Source organism: Dromaius novaehollandiae, chromosome W (assembly GCF_036370855.1).
Source record: "Dromaius novaehollandiae isolate bDroNov1 chromosome W, bDroNov1.hap1, whole genome shotgun sequence".
Lineage (NCBI taxonomy): Eukaryota > Metazoa > Chordata > Aves > Casuariiformes > Dromaiidae > Dromaius > Dromaius novaehollandiae.
This window is the reverse complement of record NC_088130.1, coordinates 12,206,925-12,228,708: the sequence shown is the minus strand read 5'-3', so window position 1 is coordinate 12,228,708 and position 21,784 is coordinate 12,206,925. Positions and strand designations below refer to the sequence as shown.

The following is a 21,784-nucleotide window of genomic DNA, read 5'->3' as shown; positions in this document are numbered from 1 at the left end:
AGAATTGGTTGTCAATCCATGCACATTTCTATGAAAGTGATGCACATAAGAAGTGAGCAAAGAAATTCTTAAGTCATTTGTTAGGTCTTGAACATGTACTTTGTTCTACTACATAAAAACAATGAGTACTGTCGCATACCTAAAATTAATTATTTCTGGTATATATTGGTTTGTATCGTTTCTAACCTGTGATTAGAATTTTTAAACATTTTATTTTAATGAGTCAGTTTGAGCACATTTTGAAAAAAAAGCATCTTTAACTACTAAACCGGTATAACCAACTTTCGGTATGGTTCTTGAATGAATTCATGATCTGTCTGCTGGCTTTGTAACAGAATAATAAAAACTAATGTCCAAAAAATCCCAGTAAGTATTGACACTAAAGCCTCTCAGACACTGGAATAACATGATGCTTTTTAAAAAAGATAAATTTACTGTATGTTCCATACAAAAATAATTTTTCTATTTGTTACAATACAGACTTCTTGTGGACGACAGTTTGTTGTACTAGGTTACTTGCATTTACTATCAAAACCTGCATTATTTAAGAACTGTGATGATTAACACAAGGATAAAAGGTGAGGACATTTTACAATAATAGGATTGTTGTGTTCCTGTAGAGTACTACTGATGTATCCATTTGCTCATTAGGAAAAGATTAGCTTCAGGGAAGTTTAAAGAAACAAAGTTCCCATTAGTTGGAATTGGGACCAAAAGCAGTGAAGTAATGGAGTGCCACAGAAACAGGACTGGTCATACAGAAACTGGAAGAAAGTCAAAATACAAGTAGCTGCATAAGTATTCTTGCGAACTGAGATTTTTGTACTGCACAGTATTAACAACAAACAATAAACAACGTGCGAAAGAACGATGAAAGATTACCTAGTCCACGTTCCTAACTAGGCAAGATCACTCATACTGAATTGTACAGGGAAGGTGGCTAACAACTTCTTTAAAATAAATCTCCAGCAATGGAGTTTCAAAACCTGTCAGCACATAGCTATCCTTATACACTGTCCTCATGTTTACCTGACTTCCTCTTCTTATAATTTAATAAAAAGTTGCTGCTCACACTGTGAAAAGCTAGACACTTAAAATCAGAATACCATTGTGCTAGGTGCTTTGTATGCACCAAGGAAACGGAAGCATGCTTGTTCCAAAGAGATTATAATCTAAAACTGCACAACTGCAAAAATGCACATATTCCCAATTTCAGGTTCAGATTACATATTGGATTAATCTGAAGAGTATTCAAGTCTTCAGAGCAGCAGCATTTCAGCTTACTTGCATCTCCCCAGAAGATTCAGTGTGAAAATGAGCAAAACCAAGCAGTGCAAAGGACAGGAGCGAACACTCGATATTAATACATAAAATGAGTAACTGAGTTCCATATATTCCCATTGAGCTAAATATCTTTCAAAACAGGTTCTGAGTAAAAATGCTAGCCATGTAGGTTACATACAGCAAGCTCAGTTAAAGCTCAGTTTCTAGAGATGAAGTTGTTTCATTTTAAGGAGTTAATTTCCTAACTCTAGTTGCAAAGATATGCTTGCAAATGTAACTCAAATAATATTTCTTCTTTGGTGAACCGCTGTATTATTGAAATTGCTCATAACTTTCCTGAACAACAGTAGAAAATTAATACTTTCCTTCTCATGCCTATTACTCTAACAAATTTTGCAATAAGCCACAAAACAACAAATAATGCCAACTTAAGAGGCGTAAAAGTCATCATCAAAAATATCTGTTGTTGGGAAAAATTTAAAACAGGTAGGACACACAGAAGATGGAAGAAAAACCTCTTAACATTAACCACACAGAAGACAGATGAAAAACCTCTTAACATTAACCACACAGAAGACAGATGAAAAACCTCTTCTAACATTACAAAGCTTTATTTTAAAGTGGAAATATTTTTATACAGTATTGCACTTGGGGAAACAAATTATTTAAAAATACAGTCTCACAACAAATATTTTATATAGGGAAATATGCAACTATACATAAAATCTTCCTATGGAATTCTTTCAGAAAGTATTGTCTCACTCTTCACTGTGTAGGACTCCAGGGGCCTTACTGCCTTGCCTAACACAACTAAAAAACAACAAATAATTCTAGGGATAAATAAATAATTCAGCATCATATTTGCAATGGAGTAAAACTGTTCGGTAGAGCTTGGCTCAATTTGTCACCAAAATTTCAAAAGAAGCCTTTTTCTCTCTTCCAAACTGAAAGATATCCTTGTATTTAAAATGTCTAGCTTAAAAAGGATGCGTTATTTTCCTGGCGCATACCAATTTTTTTCCTCGATTTGTTTGTGCCTTAATTCCACTAATAATCACAAAAAGAGAAAAAAGGGAAGAGCTCAAGAAAGGTAAGCCACAAGTTTGTTTACAGACCACAAACAGGTGTTATACTATCGAAGGACTATTTTTTTCAAAACCGGGGACTAAAACTAGAGTTCAAAGTCCATCTGACCCAATTAGAGTCCCCGGCTTTTCCAACTCGCTGGATCAAATCCTTTACTTTTAGTTAAAAGGTCCACGTGGGAGGAGCAGCGAGTTTACCTACATCAAACTTCTACACAGGCAGGAAATTTAACTTCGTATATTACTTTCGCAGAAGTGAAACTTTCTTGACACCACTAGCACTGCCCCCATTAACCAGAAACGTGAAGGGACAGCTGTGCACGACGGCATTAAAAGCTGACTAAATGACCCATCCCCTGACCATCCTCTTCACCAGACCTTTTGTTCGAGGCACCGCTACTCAATGCTCACCCCCAACAAAAAAGGTTAAAAAAAAAAAAAAAAAAAGAGTTGCCGCCTGTTCCCAGCCTGGCCTGCGACCTCCCAGCAGCCGCCACAGCCTGCGGCCGGGGCAGGCCGGCTCCGGCCGGCCGCTTCCCTGCCCTTCCCCTACAGGGGAACCCCGCGGCGGGCGGGGAGGCCGCGCGGCCCCAGGAGGAGGCGAGCTTCGCCCGACCCCGCACCCAGTGTCCCAGCTGCCCCGTTACCTCGGCGGCGGCTCGCTCCTTGCCGCGGCCCTCAGAGCCTCCCGCCGCCCGCGCCTCCTGCGCCGCCGCCGGCCCCCCGCGCCGCCGCGGCCGGCCCGCCGCCTCGCCCTGCTCCGCCCGCGGGCTGCCGCCCCGCAGCCCGGGCCGCTTCCCCGGCGGCGCCTCGGCCTCCTCCAGCTGCCGCTTCGGGGCGCCATTCGCCGCCTCAGCCCAGGAGGGCCGCTCGGGCGCGGCGGCGCGCGACGGCTCGGACAGGCAGCGTTTGAAGGGCACGTGACACACCAACGGCTCCGCGCACCGCTTGGCCATAAGAGCGGCCCGGCCCGCGGCCACGCGTCCCCCCGCAGCGCAGGCCCGGCCGCGCCGCGGCGCCGGCGCATGCGCGGCGCCGACGGGACCGAGGAGAGTCGCTGCGATGCCGTACGGCTGCCCTGCCCCGCCCCGCCCCGCCCCCACGGGCCCGCGCGCGAGGGACTGCGCAGGCGCCGCCGCGGGGCCCCTCGGTTCCAGGGCCGCCGAACACAGCCCGCCCGCGCCGGCAGCTCCAGCCTCCCCGCGTCCCCCCGAATGCTGGAAACGCCTCGCTTTGAGCAACGTCTGGGGTTTTTTTTGTTTTTTTTTTTAAACAAACAAACACCCCCCCCCCCCGGCTGGTTGCCTGGGGCACTTAATCCGTTATTCAACCAAAGGCTGAAGGTTCAGAGACCTCTGCGATGGTGAAGCAGATCTGCCCTGTTTTAACGCCCCAGTCCATTACAGACCGAGTTGGAGGGAAAAGTGCAGGGACATCAGCACACGAAATACTAAAGGGTTAAGGAAGCACGACTTGACAACTTTTTTTTTTTTTTTTAAATCCAGCCTAAGCTATACAAATCAAAGATGAGACTCATCAAGTCATACAGCAAACTTTAATATCCAAGAAAAATCAAGTCCATTATACACATTAAAAATAGAGGAAAGTTCACACCAAGACATGGAACTTCCAATTCTTATCTCCGTAACTGATTTTAGAATGTAGTACATATAAATAAAAATACAGGACACTATATGGGGTAAGCTTGACAAACGTAAAAAGAAGTATTACACTGCAGATTATGCAGCATTTTATATTTTACACTCAATACCACATACAGTTTAATAGTGACCTAAATCATCTTGGCTTCAGCTGATAAACAAGTTATGCATTTTTTTCCCCCTCTGTATACAATTAAGAGAAGAATGCAATCACACTGAATAATACACATTTATCCCTGTCCATAAAAATACAAATGATGAATTTTAAGAACTCATAAATAAGACTGCAGGTAAAAAACACTAGTCAACTCATACAATTCATTCACAAGATTATTCTGCTTCCAACTCTTAACGCAACTGTTACATTTCAAAAGGGAAGCATCAGGGAAAATTGGCATTTTCTAAATTAAAAATAGAAGCGCATCACTATATACCTGACATAAGTCAATAAAAACATATATTTTCCAAAAGCAAAGCAAAAAAATGGCACTTTCAACAACAGGGGTAGTGAAGAACAAACCCAAGAGAACAAAAGATACTGAGATTTAGTCAATGCAAAAAGTTCAATGGTCTATTTGTAAAAACAGTAACACCACATTTCAAGAGCAACTACAGGCTGGTTAAAAGAGGCAGAAATTGGGCAATATTACAGATGTAAATACTCAGCAACTGCATAATTAACATTTACCTAACCTTGTCTTATTTCAAAGAGCTTGAAATTTGAATAAAATGCTAATCACTTTTTATATAAGAAAAAAACTGAATGAAGGCAAGGAATCACAAAGTTCATAGAAAAAAATTGAAGTAGTACAATAAGGAAATCAAAGCAACAGAAGACTTTGAGGTGAGAGCAAGGGCTTGTTTTTGTATCTAGTTATTATAATGGCAGCGTTTCAGCTTTAAATTGGTCTTTCTTGGAACAGGGTTAAATTTCAAGTATTCATTAACAGAGCTAAATCTTGGTGGTACACCTTTAAGAAGAGGAGACAGTTCAAAGACTATTTTAAGTTAAAGCTCCAATGAAAATGTTTGTGGTTCAGAAGCCTTTAGCCTTGATAAGGATTCTGAGCAGAAAACAACATAGTACTGAAACATCCACAGGCTCTCTCTCTTATGCAGTGTTGAGACTATATCAAAGGTAAAGATGTGTTTTTCTCTCCATGCAAACTTTCGATTAAAAAAGAAATGAAGGCACAATTTCCCTGCCTTAACAGAAGAAATCCAAAATCTTATAATGGATATAGCCCCTATTAAAAAGATGTGATTAGGCCAACACCATGAAAAAGGGACTATATAAATAACTGAAAACAACTGAGGTTGTTTGAAAAAGGATGAAAGTGGTACCTAAGTTAACGATCATATTAATAGGAACAAAAAACAAATGGCTAATATGATACCTCCTCTTAGCACAGTAATTATTAACTAATGTTTTCTCATTTACCTATTTAAGTGACAGAAGCCTCCATCTCTCTTGTATAATGTCAGGTTTTGTAGATAAAATATCCACCTAAACCTTATTTGCCAGGAAAAAATTAAGATAAGGAAGCAAGAGGTAGACTTCACAGTAGCATGGGTAAACTGCCTTGAAGTTGCATCCAAATTATCTACCAATTGGCCTGCATATGCCAACTCAGACAAGATGGTGTTTTGGTTACAGTACATCTTGTTTATATGCAACTTTTTGGGTGGGGGGGTAGAAGGAGAAAAAGGGATTTCCTTTTGCCCACTACCCGTTTATGGCATGGGCAAGTCAGCTATACTATAAATTTTTTTTAAAAAGAAGAGCTCAAAAGTATAACCGGACTTTCTGTTGTTTAATTATCTTTAACAAAATATATTGCTTCCACATCTTTAACTTTAGTAGTAGGCAGGTGACTCAAAACCAGTACATTTTAAGTCTGCAAAGCATTCAATATTTCAGTTTCAACACCAACAGATTAATCACAATTGGTGTTAATCCTGAACTGAGGTTAGTTTACTGCTCCTCTATGACATGTTCTTCACTTAGTACTCTGCTTTCACATATTATTTCAAATTGCCTACAGATTGTTTTAATTACATTGTTAACAGTCAGATTTGAAGATTAGCATTTGTACAATAGTCTTTGTTCCTATTTCCAGTTCCACAGAAAATGCTGTCTAACAGTTCTGATGGTTATTATATCTTCCAAGAAACATTTTACCTCTTTTCAATCATTTTAGACTGCATAATTTCAAGTGCATATTTAGACATACTTCCTTAAACTGTGACAAAGCTAGTACAATAAGTACCTCTAAGCATTGCTAATATCACAAAATTAAAAAAATTATAAATTTATGAGAACTGAGGCAGCATATGTGGAGAATTAGCATGGTTAGGGCAAATATAAAATTTTATACTCAAGAAATTTTTTTTTAATGCATTCCAAAGCACAAGGACAGTGTATGTGAACATTTCCCCCTCCATTTTCATTAGTATAGTACAAATATGCATGGCATAGTACGTGTCTGGATAGCAATAGAGATTAAGAAAATAGACACTATCTAAATCCTAATTAGGAATAAGAAGGCACCACTGATTTGAGGTTGTGTCCAGACATCACCCAGTCAGTTTTGTTTTCAATTTTAGCATTTGAGCCAACATTTTTTTCTGATTAACCTATTCAAACCACTTTTATTCTGGTTTTCTCACGACAAACAACACACATTCATAGTAGTATTTCATCATGGAGAGTTCATTCACAGTGTATGTTGATAATACAGATTCTTTCTCCACCTGAAAATATAAAGCAGAAGTCTTCAAAACACTTTCTCTACCGGCACTGCATAAGTTTCTCTCAGTCAGAGAGAAATTGCTATATACTACTACCAACAGATTTCAATGCCTATCCACTCACTTTTTTAAAAAATGAGAAAAGTAAAATTTTGCAACACAGTTACAAGCATTTAACTATTCTAAACATTATTAGCCTGTGCCATTAAGCTAAACTACATTTAAGGTAAAGACTGTATGAAGCAGTTTGTCTAGTCTATACTACGCATTCCTAAACTGCAATATTTTCTTACCTCGATATGGAATCCATACTGCAGTATAACATTTTTTATATCCTCATAGCTTAATTCTATAGAAAGCTCATTTGCCAAGTTTTCAAAGTGGTAAAGGAGAGGACCTAGAGGATAAGAATAAAATGGAAAGGGATATAAAAAAAAAAAACCTAAACTTTTTTTAGAATCAGAAGTACATACCGAAAGTGCTAAGAATGCTAACATTCAGGCCCACAGTCAAATACAGACAAAAAAGATACATATTTTATTACTCAAATATGCTTTTTATAATGACTTCAGAATCAATGTAAAGTTAGAACAAATTAGTTCAACTGATATTGAACAATGAACTCTTGTTCCCTACCAAATTGTGTCTTCTGTCTCTTAAATTTTATTCCCCTTCATCATTGTAGAATCATAGCTGTCTCTATCGAATTGGAGGCAGGACATGTGGCCTCTACAAGAGCTACGTTCTACACTTGTCCTGACCAGTGACAAAATGTGTAGTCGGTCAGTCACTACACAAAGTGTTTGATGTATGAGGTTTTTCTGCCTTTCCCTCACCATGGCAGAAATTTTAAGTCTCCTTTCCTTTAAGCCAGAGCATCCATAAATCTTATCCTTGAAACTTCTGCTTACAAGCACAGTACCAATTAGATGACAAATACAGACAGAACAACTTCTCTTTCCTTGGAAAGCCAACAGAAAGAATACAGGACACTACATTTGTCAAACAAATAACAAACGTGATGCATGATTTCAAAACATGGCACTAGACAGCTCTGATGCCATATATAAAATCACTTGACAGTAACTTAACAAAAATAACCATTTGGACATATTCTTCAATATTTTGACATATTGAACAGGCCTGAGATGATTTGCAAGCTGTAATTTTTTTTTTTTTTGGCTCTGTAGAGTTTTCAGCACAGACACTTTCATCCCCATAACTCTTTTCAGATACTAGGAGCTCGTTATGTGAGGAAACAGAACTTGGGAGTAGGTGGAAGAAAGGTTGGTCACACTTGCCTACATTTATCCATATTCCTCCAGGCTTTAGTATTTTCCATATTGTATCAATATAATCAATAACATTATGTGCCGTATCTATAAAGAAGCAGGTCGCTATGCAGTCCCATGTATCTGCACAAAAAGAACATATTATACAGAGATCAGGTTCAATGTTTCTTGCCCTGTAAAAATTTAACACCAATATTTGTTGTTACACTTGGGCTTTCTTTCAACTGATAATAGAAGTTGAACACTTTTGATGTTTACCAGAAACTAGCTATGTTTTACATAAGCAATAGACAGCAAGTTTGACTTTGAGGGGTGTGCATATATATACATATATATAAGCACCCAAATGTGCTAATACTCACCTGTTTTTATGAACTTCACTACCAGAAAGGTTAAAAATATAAATGCAAAAATACTCAGTGACTTTGGGCCTCTCCAGTTATGCTAACACCTAGAACAATACAGGTCTGTACATTAAAGCATATTTTTACAAAGTATGCAACTCCAAAGCATTTTATCCAGTATCTGAATGTTTCTCCAGCTGTATTTTACTAGTGTATTTAACTAGCAAGATCTTTCAAGGATTATCTTTTAAAGTATGAGGCTCCCCATTTTTTGTCTAAACATATCTTTGAAATTGCAAAAGTCTAAGTTCCCTAAATTTAAAAAGAAATCTGAATTTATCACCATCACCTTGTCTAATACAAGACAGATTAATCTGCAGAAAATGGAGCAATTTAAGGAAGCCATCTTCCAACAAAATATCTGGGAGCTTAGCTGCACAAAAAAAAAAAAAAAAAAAAAAAAAAAAAAAAAAGCTGATCGAAAGCTATTTAATTCTGGTGAAAATAACTATGGCTCCAATAAGGTCAGAGAAGTGGAAGCAGAAAACAGAACTTGCAACTTCTGTTCAATCCAATACTGGGGGGGGGAAGGAGAGGCGGGGGGGGCGGCGGGGGGGGGCGGCGGGGCGACAGAGACCTCCAAAATAGACATACTCCATGTTTCTTAGTATTTGCTCTACTAGGATCAGAAGTGTTAAGGCTAAGTGCTATCTTTTGATCAAAAGCCAAAACATGTAGAGTAAGCGCTAAAGGAGGTTGTCATCTGCAGATTAAGTCAACATTAGATTAGTCATAAAAGATCACTTAATAGCTGCAATGAAGACAGCATGACTAATCTGATATAACCAGGAAAAATAACGGTATTTGTACTGGCTAGAGCATCTCAATCTTTAACAATTACCATCTCCATAATGTGCCCCCAAAATACCTGCTACTGGCACTCAATATGCATGCATTTGTTTCATTTGTAATTAACTATTTCTGAAACAGTTGGGTATGTTTTTACAACTGTAAAGGAATCAACAAAAAAACTTGTATTTCTTGCACTAAAGAATTGACTCTCCATTCCACACCGTTCACCTGTTTAACATCACTTTTCTTAATCAAGTAAACATTTCCCTAATATTCTTATGTTGTCTTTATTTTGAAAGAGACTACTGCAATAGTGTATTCTTTTATAACTAAAAAGAAAAGAAAAATTTGGAGTAAAAAAAAAAAACTTGCTACAGTTGGTATTTTTTTGCTTAACGATCACAGACATAGTTCCACTGTATTTGTGATCATTTATTTGTTCCACTCTATTTGTAATCATTTCTTATTGTCTCACCATTAAAACACTGAAGGTGCATGGAAAGACTAAATATTTGCATTTACTCACTGCACTCAGAGTAAATTTCTTGAAAATCTCCTGCTGTCATAGAGAAGTTCGCACCAGAAGGAAGACTGTGAGGGTCAACATCAGGGAAATAAATTGGTCGTATCTGATCAGCAGATCTTCTGTTATTGCTAAACTGATGAATCCAGGGATAAAGTTTACATGAGTTGATTTCAGAGCATCTGAAAAATAAGGAAGTCAGAACAACTCAGTTTCACTTAGCTGCTTAAGTATTATCTAAAAGTGTAGATATCTTGCATATAAAATGATACACAAAAGACTTTCACCAACATCCATGATTTTGTTGATAAAGTTAAAGCTATAAGCTTTCTAAAGCACTTTTATCTAGTTCATGACCCATCAATTTATGAACTGATCAAACAAAATTAAACAATTTCACTCTCTGACATATAAAACTATCACCACTCAATAACTGCCCTTCCCCCCCCCATTTTAAAACTTTCTTTTCGCCCTTTTCACCACTTTCCCCAACTTACTTTTCACTGAGAAGAAAGCTAACAAGATTCTTTCTGTGAGATGGACAAAATTTGTGATTCAGTAAATTCAGTAAAGCTATTAAGTCTTTCTGGATTATCTTTTTATTAAAAAAAAAAAAAAAAAAAAAAAAAAAAAAAAAGAGCAACAGTAGTTTCATGCTTGTCTTGAATTTTTGGGGAATATTGTCCTCATTCTAGGTTCTTCTGCCTTTTCTGAACCACAATCATAGGGGCTTTGAAGCACAGCAAAACAAAAGCTTTGTTCAAATGCTATATTAAAGAATGTATTTAACTTTCAAAATCTTTTTGCAAAGGCATAGAAGTTTTGCACTAGATGTCTCTTAAGTTATTAGCATCTGAAGCGTTGCAACTATGCAAAGTAATTTTCTTAAATAAGATCTATGGATTGACACAACAAACTAAGCAAACTCTAAAAAGTGATGAAATAGTATTCAAAGTAAATAAACAAAAAGTCTTCCGCAGAGTCCAGCAAACTCAATTTGTAACTTAAAAAAAAAGGAAGTTTTCTCTCCCCATGCATCACCACCATTTTCTGCAGTCAAGCCCACTTACCAATGCCATGATATACATGCATAACTAAATATTCAGAGATAACAGAGGACATCTGTTCTATAAAATACATATCAACAAACACCTCTTAAACTGCAAGCAATCTACCAGTTTACATAAAAAGCACTCTTTTGGCTTGTGAATAAAAAAACATCTGAGGTACAATCTTTGAAATAAAAATTTTGACCTTGATGTCACATTTATATTTAGTTTTCTCAGTAAAAACAATCAACTGCATATGAACAGCAGTATACTGAACTCATCAACTGTCTCCATATATAATGGATATATAAATGCCAGATATATGCAATCCTAACAGTCATAAAGAAAACAAACAGGGGAAAATACCCTGATAACATGGATATAATTTCCTTCAAGCAAGACACTTCTACTTGGGCTGACTTCATTAAATAATAATAATTTAAAAAAAGGTCTATCAAATGTTTCTATGTTAACCATTTCAGCATTCTCCATGTGTTCACAGTCAATCTGTGTCCTTAGAACACTTCTGTAAAACAATGACATTTTCAGACAAGCAAGGCAAAGAAATGAAGATACCTGAGCTGATTACAAAGGAAATTTTTCTGAGCCTGCCAGCGAACATGCACCTTTCAGTACCTTTTTCTTCTCATTTTTGAGCACAAATTATTTACACATACACTTCTAGACAGTTCCAGCACAATTCCCCATTTACTACAGAAGAACAATCCTGCTCCATATTCAAGCTTGAAAACCTTCCCTTTCCACCTTCCCTAATTTATACCTCAAAACTAAATACTACGGTCCTTTACAATTACCATCCTTCCAACAAAAGATGCACAATAGAATTTAGGTTAAAAATATCTAACATCTTTAACTAAGAGCGTGAGGCACTTCACTTCTAATGGGGCAGCACCACTTACTGTGCAACACAGTCTGAAAAACTAATTCTGGAAAAGACTGTTAGCTCAAATCTCACTTTTGAACTCTGATTTCAAGATAAAAATGCTTCAATGTTTTCATCCTAAGGCATTCATCAATATGCAAAAAGTACAATTAAGCAACCTTCTCAAGGTGTCCGGATTTATCTACAAAGACATTCCTTCAGGAAAGTAAAGGTTAGCCAACTGTCAGTGTGAATTCCACTGGCAAAATTCCAAGCACTTTAAACTACCTCCGCTCTTGTTTGGGTGCAAAGTGATTTTATACTACTCAAACTCTGTTTCCTCAAATATTCATAGGTGGGACTACTGCTTCTCCTGACAGGCTGTTGTGCTGAGGCTACTAAGTCTGCTCTGAATCTCCAGCTGCAAAACGAAGCAAGTCAGCAACTAGCTGCACGCTAGATCAATTCTGTTGCACAGTGGAAAAATTAGACCATGTAAGAGCCCATGTCTCTTCCATGTAGACGCAACCCTGATATTTTTCCTGCTATCAGATGTCATAGGGTTGTAATGAGTATCCTGTGGCTCTAGACCACTTGAAAGTTTTGGTGTGCTTCCCAGAGGTAGGAAGACTGCTTATGATTTTTACAAGTTTCGTTCTGCCAAAGCATGTGAGAAATGAAGTGTGTCTGCACATCACCAGCGCTCACCTCTGCCATCTGTCATTATATCCAGGATTCTTCCAAACACAAGAAAAATACACCAGCAATACAAAAATCGTATCATAAAGGAAAAAGCTGAATCTTCTATTTAAGGATTGCAGCAGCTTTGGAGCCATTATAGCTTAACTCTCCAGAGCCACTTTGTTTTGGAACTGGAGCTTCCTCAATGGAGTAATGCACTTTAAACAATACAGTTTTCAAAGCTGAGTTGATTCATTTCAATTTTTCATTGACCATAGTTACACACTGATGCGCTTTTGTGTTCACTACATACCATGCTTTGAAATTTTATCCACAGCAACATAAGTTCTCAATTTAAGAGAAGAAAGTTCTTTCACATGTGTTAAAACCAGCAGGTATTTCGTATACAGATTTAAGTCACTGTACCAAATCCAGAAGGCCTATTTTAGTAGTAGGCTTCATATTCAAGACAGTACTTTGTCTCCCTAAAAACAAACCAAGGTCAGAGAAAGAAGGCAGATCAAAACTGTAAGCATACACTAGAAAAATCCTCATGTCATTATCAGCTGAAAAAAAACTAATTAGGAACTATACTATGCTGTTTTGAACTACAAAACTAAATAGAATTTTCAAAAAAAGATTTAATATTTAACCTTTTTTAAGCATCACTGAAATCAATAAAATAAGCTAGCATTTTATTCAAAGTTATTTTCCTTGTTCAACATGGAAAGACCTAGGCACCAACTCTATCCTCTTTCTGGATAAATTAAGAGGGAAGGAGGAAAGAAACTGTAGCTAAAGACTTATTCACAAAATCCTCTTACCACAACTCTTCCTTAACTGGTATCTTCAACTCATATTGATCATTGTTATTTCTTTCAACTCCCTTGTCCAGAAAGGCAAACATGTCCATTTCAGATGGCTAACTGGGAACAGCCATTTAGGCCTGAAATGAAAGATCCCCAAAGTCCCTCCAACCTTCTTAATAGGCATCCCAAGTCTACAGTTATCCCTGCACCTCAACTGACCTGACCGAAATTCAGAGTTGAGTTAGTAGTTGTGTGTTCTCTTTCTGCTAATACCAAAACTTGTAACTGATAACTTGCCCAGGAAAGATGAAGGTTACAACAGCTGAGCAACATGCAATTTTGCTGACTAAATACTGTTAGCAAATCTAACACATATACGCTTCTTTGCTAAATATATTTTATACTAATAGGAAACACTACATGAACATTAGATGCTAAGATTTATGGAATATTAGAATAAGCTCTAGACTCATGGATTTTTCAGGTGAATTCCACACATGGCCTAAAGATTCCGTATTTAAAGGAGGCAAAAACATTATCATAAGTAGTTTAGGGTGAAGGTATACTTTCTGGTTTGGACCAATGTGACAGCTAATCAGTGCTGTCAAACAGGGGAAGTGAATACTTTTATACTGCTTTGAATCAATTTAAAAGTTCCAAAGAGCCTAACAGCCAATAAGGCTGTATAGCTAGAGGTGAGAAGAACATGATCTCTTCTCCATAGCTGCAAGGCATTAGATCAGCTCAACTGTAACATGCAATTTCACCACCAGATGACAGTCATTTATGGATGATGTAAGAAAAAAAGAAAATAAATCTCTATCAAGTATTTGTTTTCGTTCTAGTGACCACTGCTGTCATATTCACACATTCAGCAGCCATGAGAAACAATGCTTTCCCCTTGTTCTGTATTAGAATTTTAAGTAATAACAGATCAGGAATCATCTTTCAGGTCCCATGCCTAGCATGAGGGAAACAGACCATAAACAGGGCCGCAAAGCGCCATGAAAATAGAGAGTATAGGCCGTCATTTTAGGCGTTTTCACAAAGGGCTTATCATTTCAGACTGAAGAATTAGGGAACCCACAAATTCTGTTTCTTTGAACTTGGTTAAAAGAAAAGAAAAAAAAAATCTCCTTGATACTTGTCTGCTAACAGTCTTTCCATCCCCATTCTTACAGGAACTGCATTTTGCTGCCTTCTTCCTTCTCTATCAAATTTATTCAGCAATAATTTCCAGTGCAAGTGACAATACCGAACACAAAAACATCACTCTAAATTAAACACATACAGTAAAATTTACATTACTGTCTTGCATTCAAATTTGGTACCTGAGGGCAGTTGCAGAACTATTAAATTTATAATTTTAGCTTTTATTCAGTGACAAGACTTGCTTAAGAAGCAGTGTAGCATGCTTGGTTGGCTGTTTTCAGCACAAGATGCTATTTCTATATTTTAATTTGGAATGCAACATTTTCATTGACAGGTTTCCTCTGTTAGTAATCACCATCACTAAGTATCGTTCATATATTAATCCATCTTTGACACCTGTGAGGTAGGTGTGCATTTTATAGAAATAGATTTGAAATAAAAAATAAAATTTATTCAAAATTATGCAGGAAATCTGTGGCAGAGTCCAGTCATCTTAAGTCTCATAACTGAAAAGGCATGCTTGCTACTATAAACTTAACTTACACATAAGACTCATAATGCTCCCCCCCTCAAATTATTGCACTTATATAGACTCATAACATTCCCCCCTCCAATTATTCCACTTATACTTTTCGGAAGAAAAAAAGTTCTATGAAGTTGTTACCTGTGTTAGGACTTAAAAATCTATTCTTGTTCAGTTTTATTTACTCAAGTTTTTCTCATTAATAATTTTGCCTCCCTGTAGGTGTCAACCAGCAAGTAAAACATAAGCTATGTACCTGTTGAGTACAAAGTTAGAAGAAAAGAGCATAAAGAGGCTCCATTCATTTCCTTGGCAAGCATAACCGAGCATAGCTATCTCCCACGCCAATCTACCTAGCCCAGCACCAGGTACCAGGATATTAACTTTGGAGAAATCCCTGCAACAAAACAAAAATAATAGTTAAGTCTTTATCTGATACCTCCTAACAAAACGTAGAGAGGTCCAGTCAAACATTTTCCCCCATATATTTAGATGTTATAATGTACTTCCTGTATTTTTTAAAGGCAAACCAAGCCATTTTGATCAGATCAGTTAATTGTATAGTCAAAAAAAATCACAGAAAAATGACTTATCAAGAGAACATGTGCACAGAATAGAAGTACTTACAACTATGCAATCCTTAGAGTATAGTGCATCATTAACAAAATATTTTCTCTAATAACTTTAAAAGCTGGAGTGATTTGCAGAAAGAACGAACATGATCACATATCACTATTTACTCTTCTACGATGCCCACTAATAACTAGTAAATATGCTAGAAATCAGAAATGCAGTTCTTGCTTACATCGCTTTATACTTGTAAGAAATAAACAAGTATTTTGACATCACAACACAAAGCAGACAAAATTTCTATGAGCTGATAATGAATAATTCAGACTATAAATACTTAAAAATAGTTAATTTTTCAGCAACTGCGGGTTTTGATTTCACTCAAGTACATATGCAACATCAGGTTTCCTAAAGCAAAGTACAGTGCAGTTCTCTGCCCTTCACTTCCCATAACTAGATATCAAGACTACAGGAAAACATCCAGCAGTGTTCAGTTACTGAGGGATTTAGACCAACTTAACTTTGGCTCACCTGTAGCGGTCTGATAACCTATTTACACAAGAAAGATGGAGCAGCCTAACTAAACTCTTCTGCAGCATGTTTACCCTACTATATTTTCCTTCCCTTTTTGTAAAATGGCGCATTTAACATCACAGGCATAACATACCATGAGGAGTCAATAATGTGGGAGCTTTACATTCTACCTGGTCTCTACAAAAATTCCTGGCCGTACTCTCTATTTAAATCCCATTTCATCATCCCAGATGCACAGGGGTGGCAAAGGATTAAAAGCTCTGCTAAAGACTTCTTATAAGCACTGCTGACCACTTCAAGTGATGGAGATGCTCTGAGGCACTGCTTCTGTTTTACCAACAAGGTAACTTTTGCAGTGACTGTCCAAAGTCATTTGAACAAAGGCAATTCTGCCAGTGGAGAAGCCAAAGGCTCCCCAGTTACGAAAATATTACACATATTAATTAACCTTGTGCTAAGACTCTTGGTGCATCTTTGTCCTCACTGAAGCTGTTTAGTACCAAGACAATCTATGTCTGATATCACATACTGACATCACAGCAGGCTTTGTATTTGGAATATATTTTTATATTTCTCAGTCCTGACTGATACTAATGCTTCAGGAGTGATTTGCTGTTAAACTCTCAAGAGAAAGATTGACAGAATCTCCATTCCTTTTCCATAGGACACAGAATCTACTCCACAAACCAGTGTTCCTCTCTTTTACAGTAATGCTAAAATTGCCGATGAGAAATGCTTGTTATAACTTGCTTATATTCAGGATCTTGACTTACTGTGATAAACAGCTGGACAACCTGCTGCAGAATTAGATGTACAGAGCATGCCTAATACTAGGAGTTTCTCAGAAGACTCGCTGTGGTAGGAGATGCCCCACATTTGAGTAGCAGAAAGCTGTGAATTAACCTCTCCCAGGTTCCAAGTCCAGCAATTAATAAATAGAACAACTAAGAATCTCAAAACGTTCTCCTCTTCCAGGCAGAAAAGGTAATACATACATATTCTAACCTACCAGTATGGTTGCATCATAATACAATCAAGCCTGGCAGTGTAGGGCTTTTCATTTCATGTTGCATACAAGAGAAAAGACACTTTCATATACAGGACAAACACAAACGGGAATCTTCACTCTCAAAATCACCTCCACGCCAAACTGAAAAGACGTATCATCTAACAAGGAAGTATGCCAAATAACAAAAGAAATTGTAATTTAAAAGCATAATACATAAGTTTGCAAGATATAGGACAGGATTCTAATCTCATGATTAAGTGTTTATTGCCATTTAGACCTCTATACTCTTGCTGTGGGAAGCAAAAGGGTGAACACGGCACAGATGCTGACTAAAAGGACAAGGCTATTCATAGGAATCTGGTCTTATACGTACAGCCAAGTGGAATGACCCAAAGCCACATACATATGAAGAATGTGAACACTTACATGTTTTAACATTCTCCAAAAATTTTCCAGTTTTCAGTCCTGAATAGGACTTTCTAGTTTCATATTCATATATATATATATATATATATATATATATATATATATATATACATAAAAAAAAAAAAAAAAAAAGGGGGGGGGGGTGAACATTCAGCCCTCCCTCCCTTTCACAGTACACCTTCAAAGGCAAAACATATGTGAGTGAATTTAATACATACACGTAACTAAATGAAGGAAGCCAAAATCAGCATTAAAAAGAGAGCAAGCAAGCAAGCGCGCATGCACAAAACTTCTGAAAAGCAGTATTTCTAAAGATCATTAACCAAACCCAGAAGAAAGTACTGGCAACCTATATATAATTTAGTATTCTTTTCTGAAGGCCACACAAATTAACAAAGTGATTTAAGAGTGTCTTTTGGTTTGTGGCTTAATCACTTAAGTGGTTAAGATTCCCAAATTGAAAACCAAAGTTTTTTCACTCCTAATTTTTATTCCTTTCAAATTATAATTTCAGATTCTTTATTCTTTGATTAACAGGAAGCAGAAAGACAGCACTTTATAATTATTTAAAAGCACTTCTGTGAAACAAGAGTTTACTTTTACCTCTCTTCTACAATGAAGGCCAGAAGAAAGAATAATGAGCCAGCAAAGAAGTCCTAGTGAAAAAAGCAAAGAGATGAATTCAAGGGAAAACTATTTGCTTAACATAAATTTTGAAAATAGGAACCTGAGAGGAGGGGGATCCAAATCACTTGCCAGAAAAGTTAAAAGAACCTCAATCTTGCAGCTTTTTTCTATTAGTAGTGGTGTAACTATTCACCATTATTGCAACCATTGTTCCGCCTCATCCATTTCTTTACAATATATCTTTATTTATGAAATATTTCAATAAGCTCTATGCAAATTTTTGCAACCTCATGTGGACACTTAGATTTTACAATAACAGTGGCTTGAAAAACCTTATACCAATTCCAAGACATCACAACACTGATCAGAAGAGATACTCTTATATAAATAACCTACTGACAAGGAGCTATGTAGGTATAACCAGTGTTCTGAATCTGCACCCTTATTCAAACAGGCACAAGAAAGCTTCATACAAGCGAGTTGATTTTAAATTGCTTTCAATTAGCTTTTATCTTTTTATCCAGGAAAAAAAGTGAAAAAAGTTGATTTTAACTGCACTTTCCTCTGCAACTTTATTACAGGATTGAAGCCTGCCTGGAAATTTGTTAGCAGTTTAATTCCTACCTATCCTCTTTATATCAGTTGCCAGGGACTTGTGCGGGCCATCAACTTCATTTCAGCATCCAGAGCACTGCTAATAGAACACAAAATATATTCAAATTTCTGAATCCACTAACATGGACACTTGCCTTCCAAAATGGTGCAAGACCATTTCTGTTACCTGAAATCAGAGAAATCAGGTACTTCGCAAACTCACTGTGCAACAAGCAGGTACCTACTACATGAACATAGCTGTAACATCAAACTACATGTTAAAGTCAGCTGAAAGAAGAGCTGGGAATCAGAATTGCTACAAAATTTAAGCTGCATAGAAACTGCTTTTTAATGGCTAAACAGCCACAAGCCAATTTAGGAGGCTAGAAAAACCCGCTTTCCTACAGTAGCTACATAATAGCAGTAGAAGCAAAGACAATTAAAGGAACTCCCCCAGCCCCTAATAACTGATAACAACTGAAGATTATCCTCAGTGAAATTACCTTAAACCAGCAAGCAGCAGCAGCATTTCTAAGCCACAGATCAGAAGAGCTCTGGTATTTGCTAGGAACATAAATGGGCATTATGCTTAACCTCCGTACATCACACATTTTGAATATGAACATCTGTGGCACATAAGGTGAGAAATATTGGCCTATTAACAGTATAGGTATAGGGAAGAGGGCTAACAGACTGTTTGGGATAAATTATGTACATGCTGCAGCCTCTTAAAGAGACAGTGGATGAACATCATCAGAAATGCTAATAAAATTTGTCATTATTGTATCACTTTTTGCACTCTTGATATATTTTCAATTTTTAAAAGCTTGATGCCATTACTGAAGACTTTAATATGCTATCATTTTTTTCAAGGTAAAGTTATACGCAATAAAAAAATATAGGCTTCATATTTTACAATGACTGAGTCTTAACAGAAAAATCTGAAGGTGCTTCAGCTAAAATAAGAATATAATGGCGTGTGATCATAGATAAACTTCATTTTCATAAACTAAACACTGCAGCTCAACATTATTTACTGATACATACCTCTCAGAAGAGAGGTAACTTTTTTTTTTTTTTTTTTTTTTTTTAAAAGCAAAGGCACCTACTTCAAGGGGTTCTTATATTGCCATGAAACACTATACATCAGAAATATACTCTCCATAGAAGACCAGTGGACACGCCACACACTGTGGAACTTGTCAACTCATTCTTTCCTCATGTCTTATCTCTATAACATTTATAAATTTAGATAGTGAACAGACCCAATTTTCAGTATGGTAATTTTCATTACTGTACTATAATCCTGTTTTCAATAATATTCTTTAAAATATAACTGCTTTTTAAATAAGTAATGAAGGTAACTAAAAAGTGCAATCAGTTGAAGACCAATTCTTCTGCAAACTTGACATACTTCCATTTCAGGACCTGCAAAGCCTTCTGTGGACTGGAACAGCACAGAAGACATCACCTGCTGGTAAATTCAGCATTTCAAGCAGAATTTAGGTTAAAGCACAAATTTGGAGGAGAAAAAAACCCACACACACTCTAGGAGGACAAACGTTTTATGTCAAGTTAAAGAAAATTCTTATAAAGCAGAAGCTTTAGAATCACTGTAAATGTGACTCTGCATGCAAAAAGTATAGCCAAGCTCAGGCTTAAAATGAGTGAGATAAATTTTTCAAATAAAAAAGGAAACTAAGTACTCATCACTTCTTTTGGGCATATACTAAAAGTATAGTCAATTGCTGTACTAGGGGCTAGATTTAAACTTCTAATGACAGGGGGTTCTATAGACCAAGTTAATGAACAAAGGAAAACTTTGGAGAAAATACCTAAACTTACAGATCTTGGTCATGGAATGATATTAGCTAACTTAAAGGTTTAACATCTCTTTGGTTCCTTTTGGATGAGAAATTGGATCTTTATGTCCTTTCGGATAAGTAGAAAGGGTAATAGAAGTAAAAGAAAATTCAGAAAGAGAAGAGGAATTAGTTAGAACAAAAAAATTTATCCAGTTTAGAAAGAAGTATTTGCTGTAAAGTAATGCTCCTCAGTACACTCATCTAGATTTTCAGTTGTTTCTTCCATAAATATGCTTAAATGGTCACATTTAATCAAGAAATAAAAATATATCTGTATTTCACTACAGACCAAAGAAATTTAGAAGGCCTGGTCAAGAAGGCAGACAATTCTAGAAATTCCAAACTGAATAATACAGGAAATCCATTGCTGCTTTAGAAAGACTCTTAGCTCATGCAACTTCGCTTCAACTGCTCTGATGATCCTACTAACAGATTCTACACTTACAGAAAGAAAAAGATTTCTGAGGAGGAACAGGATGCAGAAACAGCTTTTGCGTTTTTTATTTTTGGATGACAGTCTTGCCAAGAAACTAGACTGAAACACGAGATAACATTAGCACCTACTCACAAGACTTCTAGTTTACAGCTGCTTTCCACTGTTGCTTGTTCTGCATCCCAGAACTGCAAGCATATATCGCATTTAATACTTCTTTTCCTGCTCTTTGCATACCCACAGTAGGCTGATATCGCAGAAAATAACAACAATACAATACCAGCGTGCACAGAGCTCTAACAGCAGCAAACATACTTGGATAGTTTCAGATTGTGACTTAAAACCTCTAATAGCAGATCATCTTTTTCAATACCTAAATTGATCAAAATACCATGCCCTTGTACTTTTCCACAAATCTTCTATATTCCTTTTTCATGACTCCAATGCATAGCAATAGAAACAACAGAAATGATGTTAATTAGAAACTGAAGGTACAATTCTGATGAAGCCATTAAGAATATATAGGTTGACTTGTAGTGAGAGATTTAGAGTATTTATTCCCCCATCACTTCTAATGCAAAATACATCTAGGCAAACCTGTATTTTTGGCATTTGATAATGAAAACACTTTTTCTGTAAGAATTTCAACATTGCAGGACACTTCAGCACTTTACACTACTAAAGAGAACTATGAAGAAGTGCAAAGGTGCACTTTGAGGTTCCATCCACAGGCCACCTTCCTACATGACCACTCACAGCCAGTCCTCTCTTTAGGAAAGAGACTTTGCACCCACTATATACACAACAGCCAGAGTAACTTCATTATGGCCAAACTAA

At 36.9% G+C, this 21,784-nt stretch overlaps 2 protein-coding genes across 4 annotated transcripts in view; both read right to left on the bottom strand.

The window, feature by feature from the left end:
* LOC135324166 (uncharacterized protein C9orf40 homolog) overlaps nt 1-3,435 on the bottom strand; it is a 206,908-nt gene extending 203,473 nt beyond the window's left edge. For 2 of the 3 annotated variants that reach the window (XR_010385514.1, XM_064499828.1), the window contains exon 1: nt 3,017-3,434. Coding sequence is in view for 2 of the 3 variants with exons in the window: in XM_064499828.1 (XP_064355898.1) it covers nt 3,017-3,325 (309 nt within the window). In the remaining variant the exon portion in view is untranslated. Of the gene's footprint in view, nt 1-3,016 lie in introns of all 3 variants that reach the window. The other variant, XM_064499830.1, reaches the window with a different exon arrangement.
* A 470-nt stretch (nt 3,436-3,905) lies between these two features.
* LOC135324489 (carnosine N-methyltransferase-like) overlaps nt 3,906-21,784 on the bottom strand; it is a 38,153-nt gene continuing 20,274 nt past the window's right edge. Inside the window, 5 exon segments of the mRNA XM_064500987.1 lie at nt 3,906-6,784; nt 7,075-7,178; nt 8,083-8,196; nt 9,796-9,974; nt 15,146-15,286. Coding sequence (XP_064357057.1) covers nt 6,683-6,784; nt 7,075-7,178; nt 8,083-8,196; nt 9,796-9,974; nt 15,146-15,286 — 640 coding nt within the window. The 3' untranslated portion in view covers nt 3,906-6,682.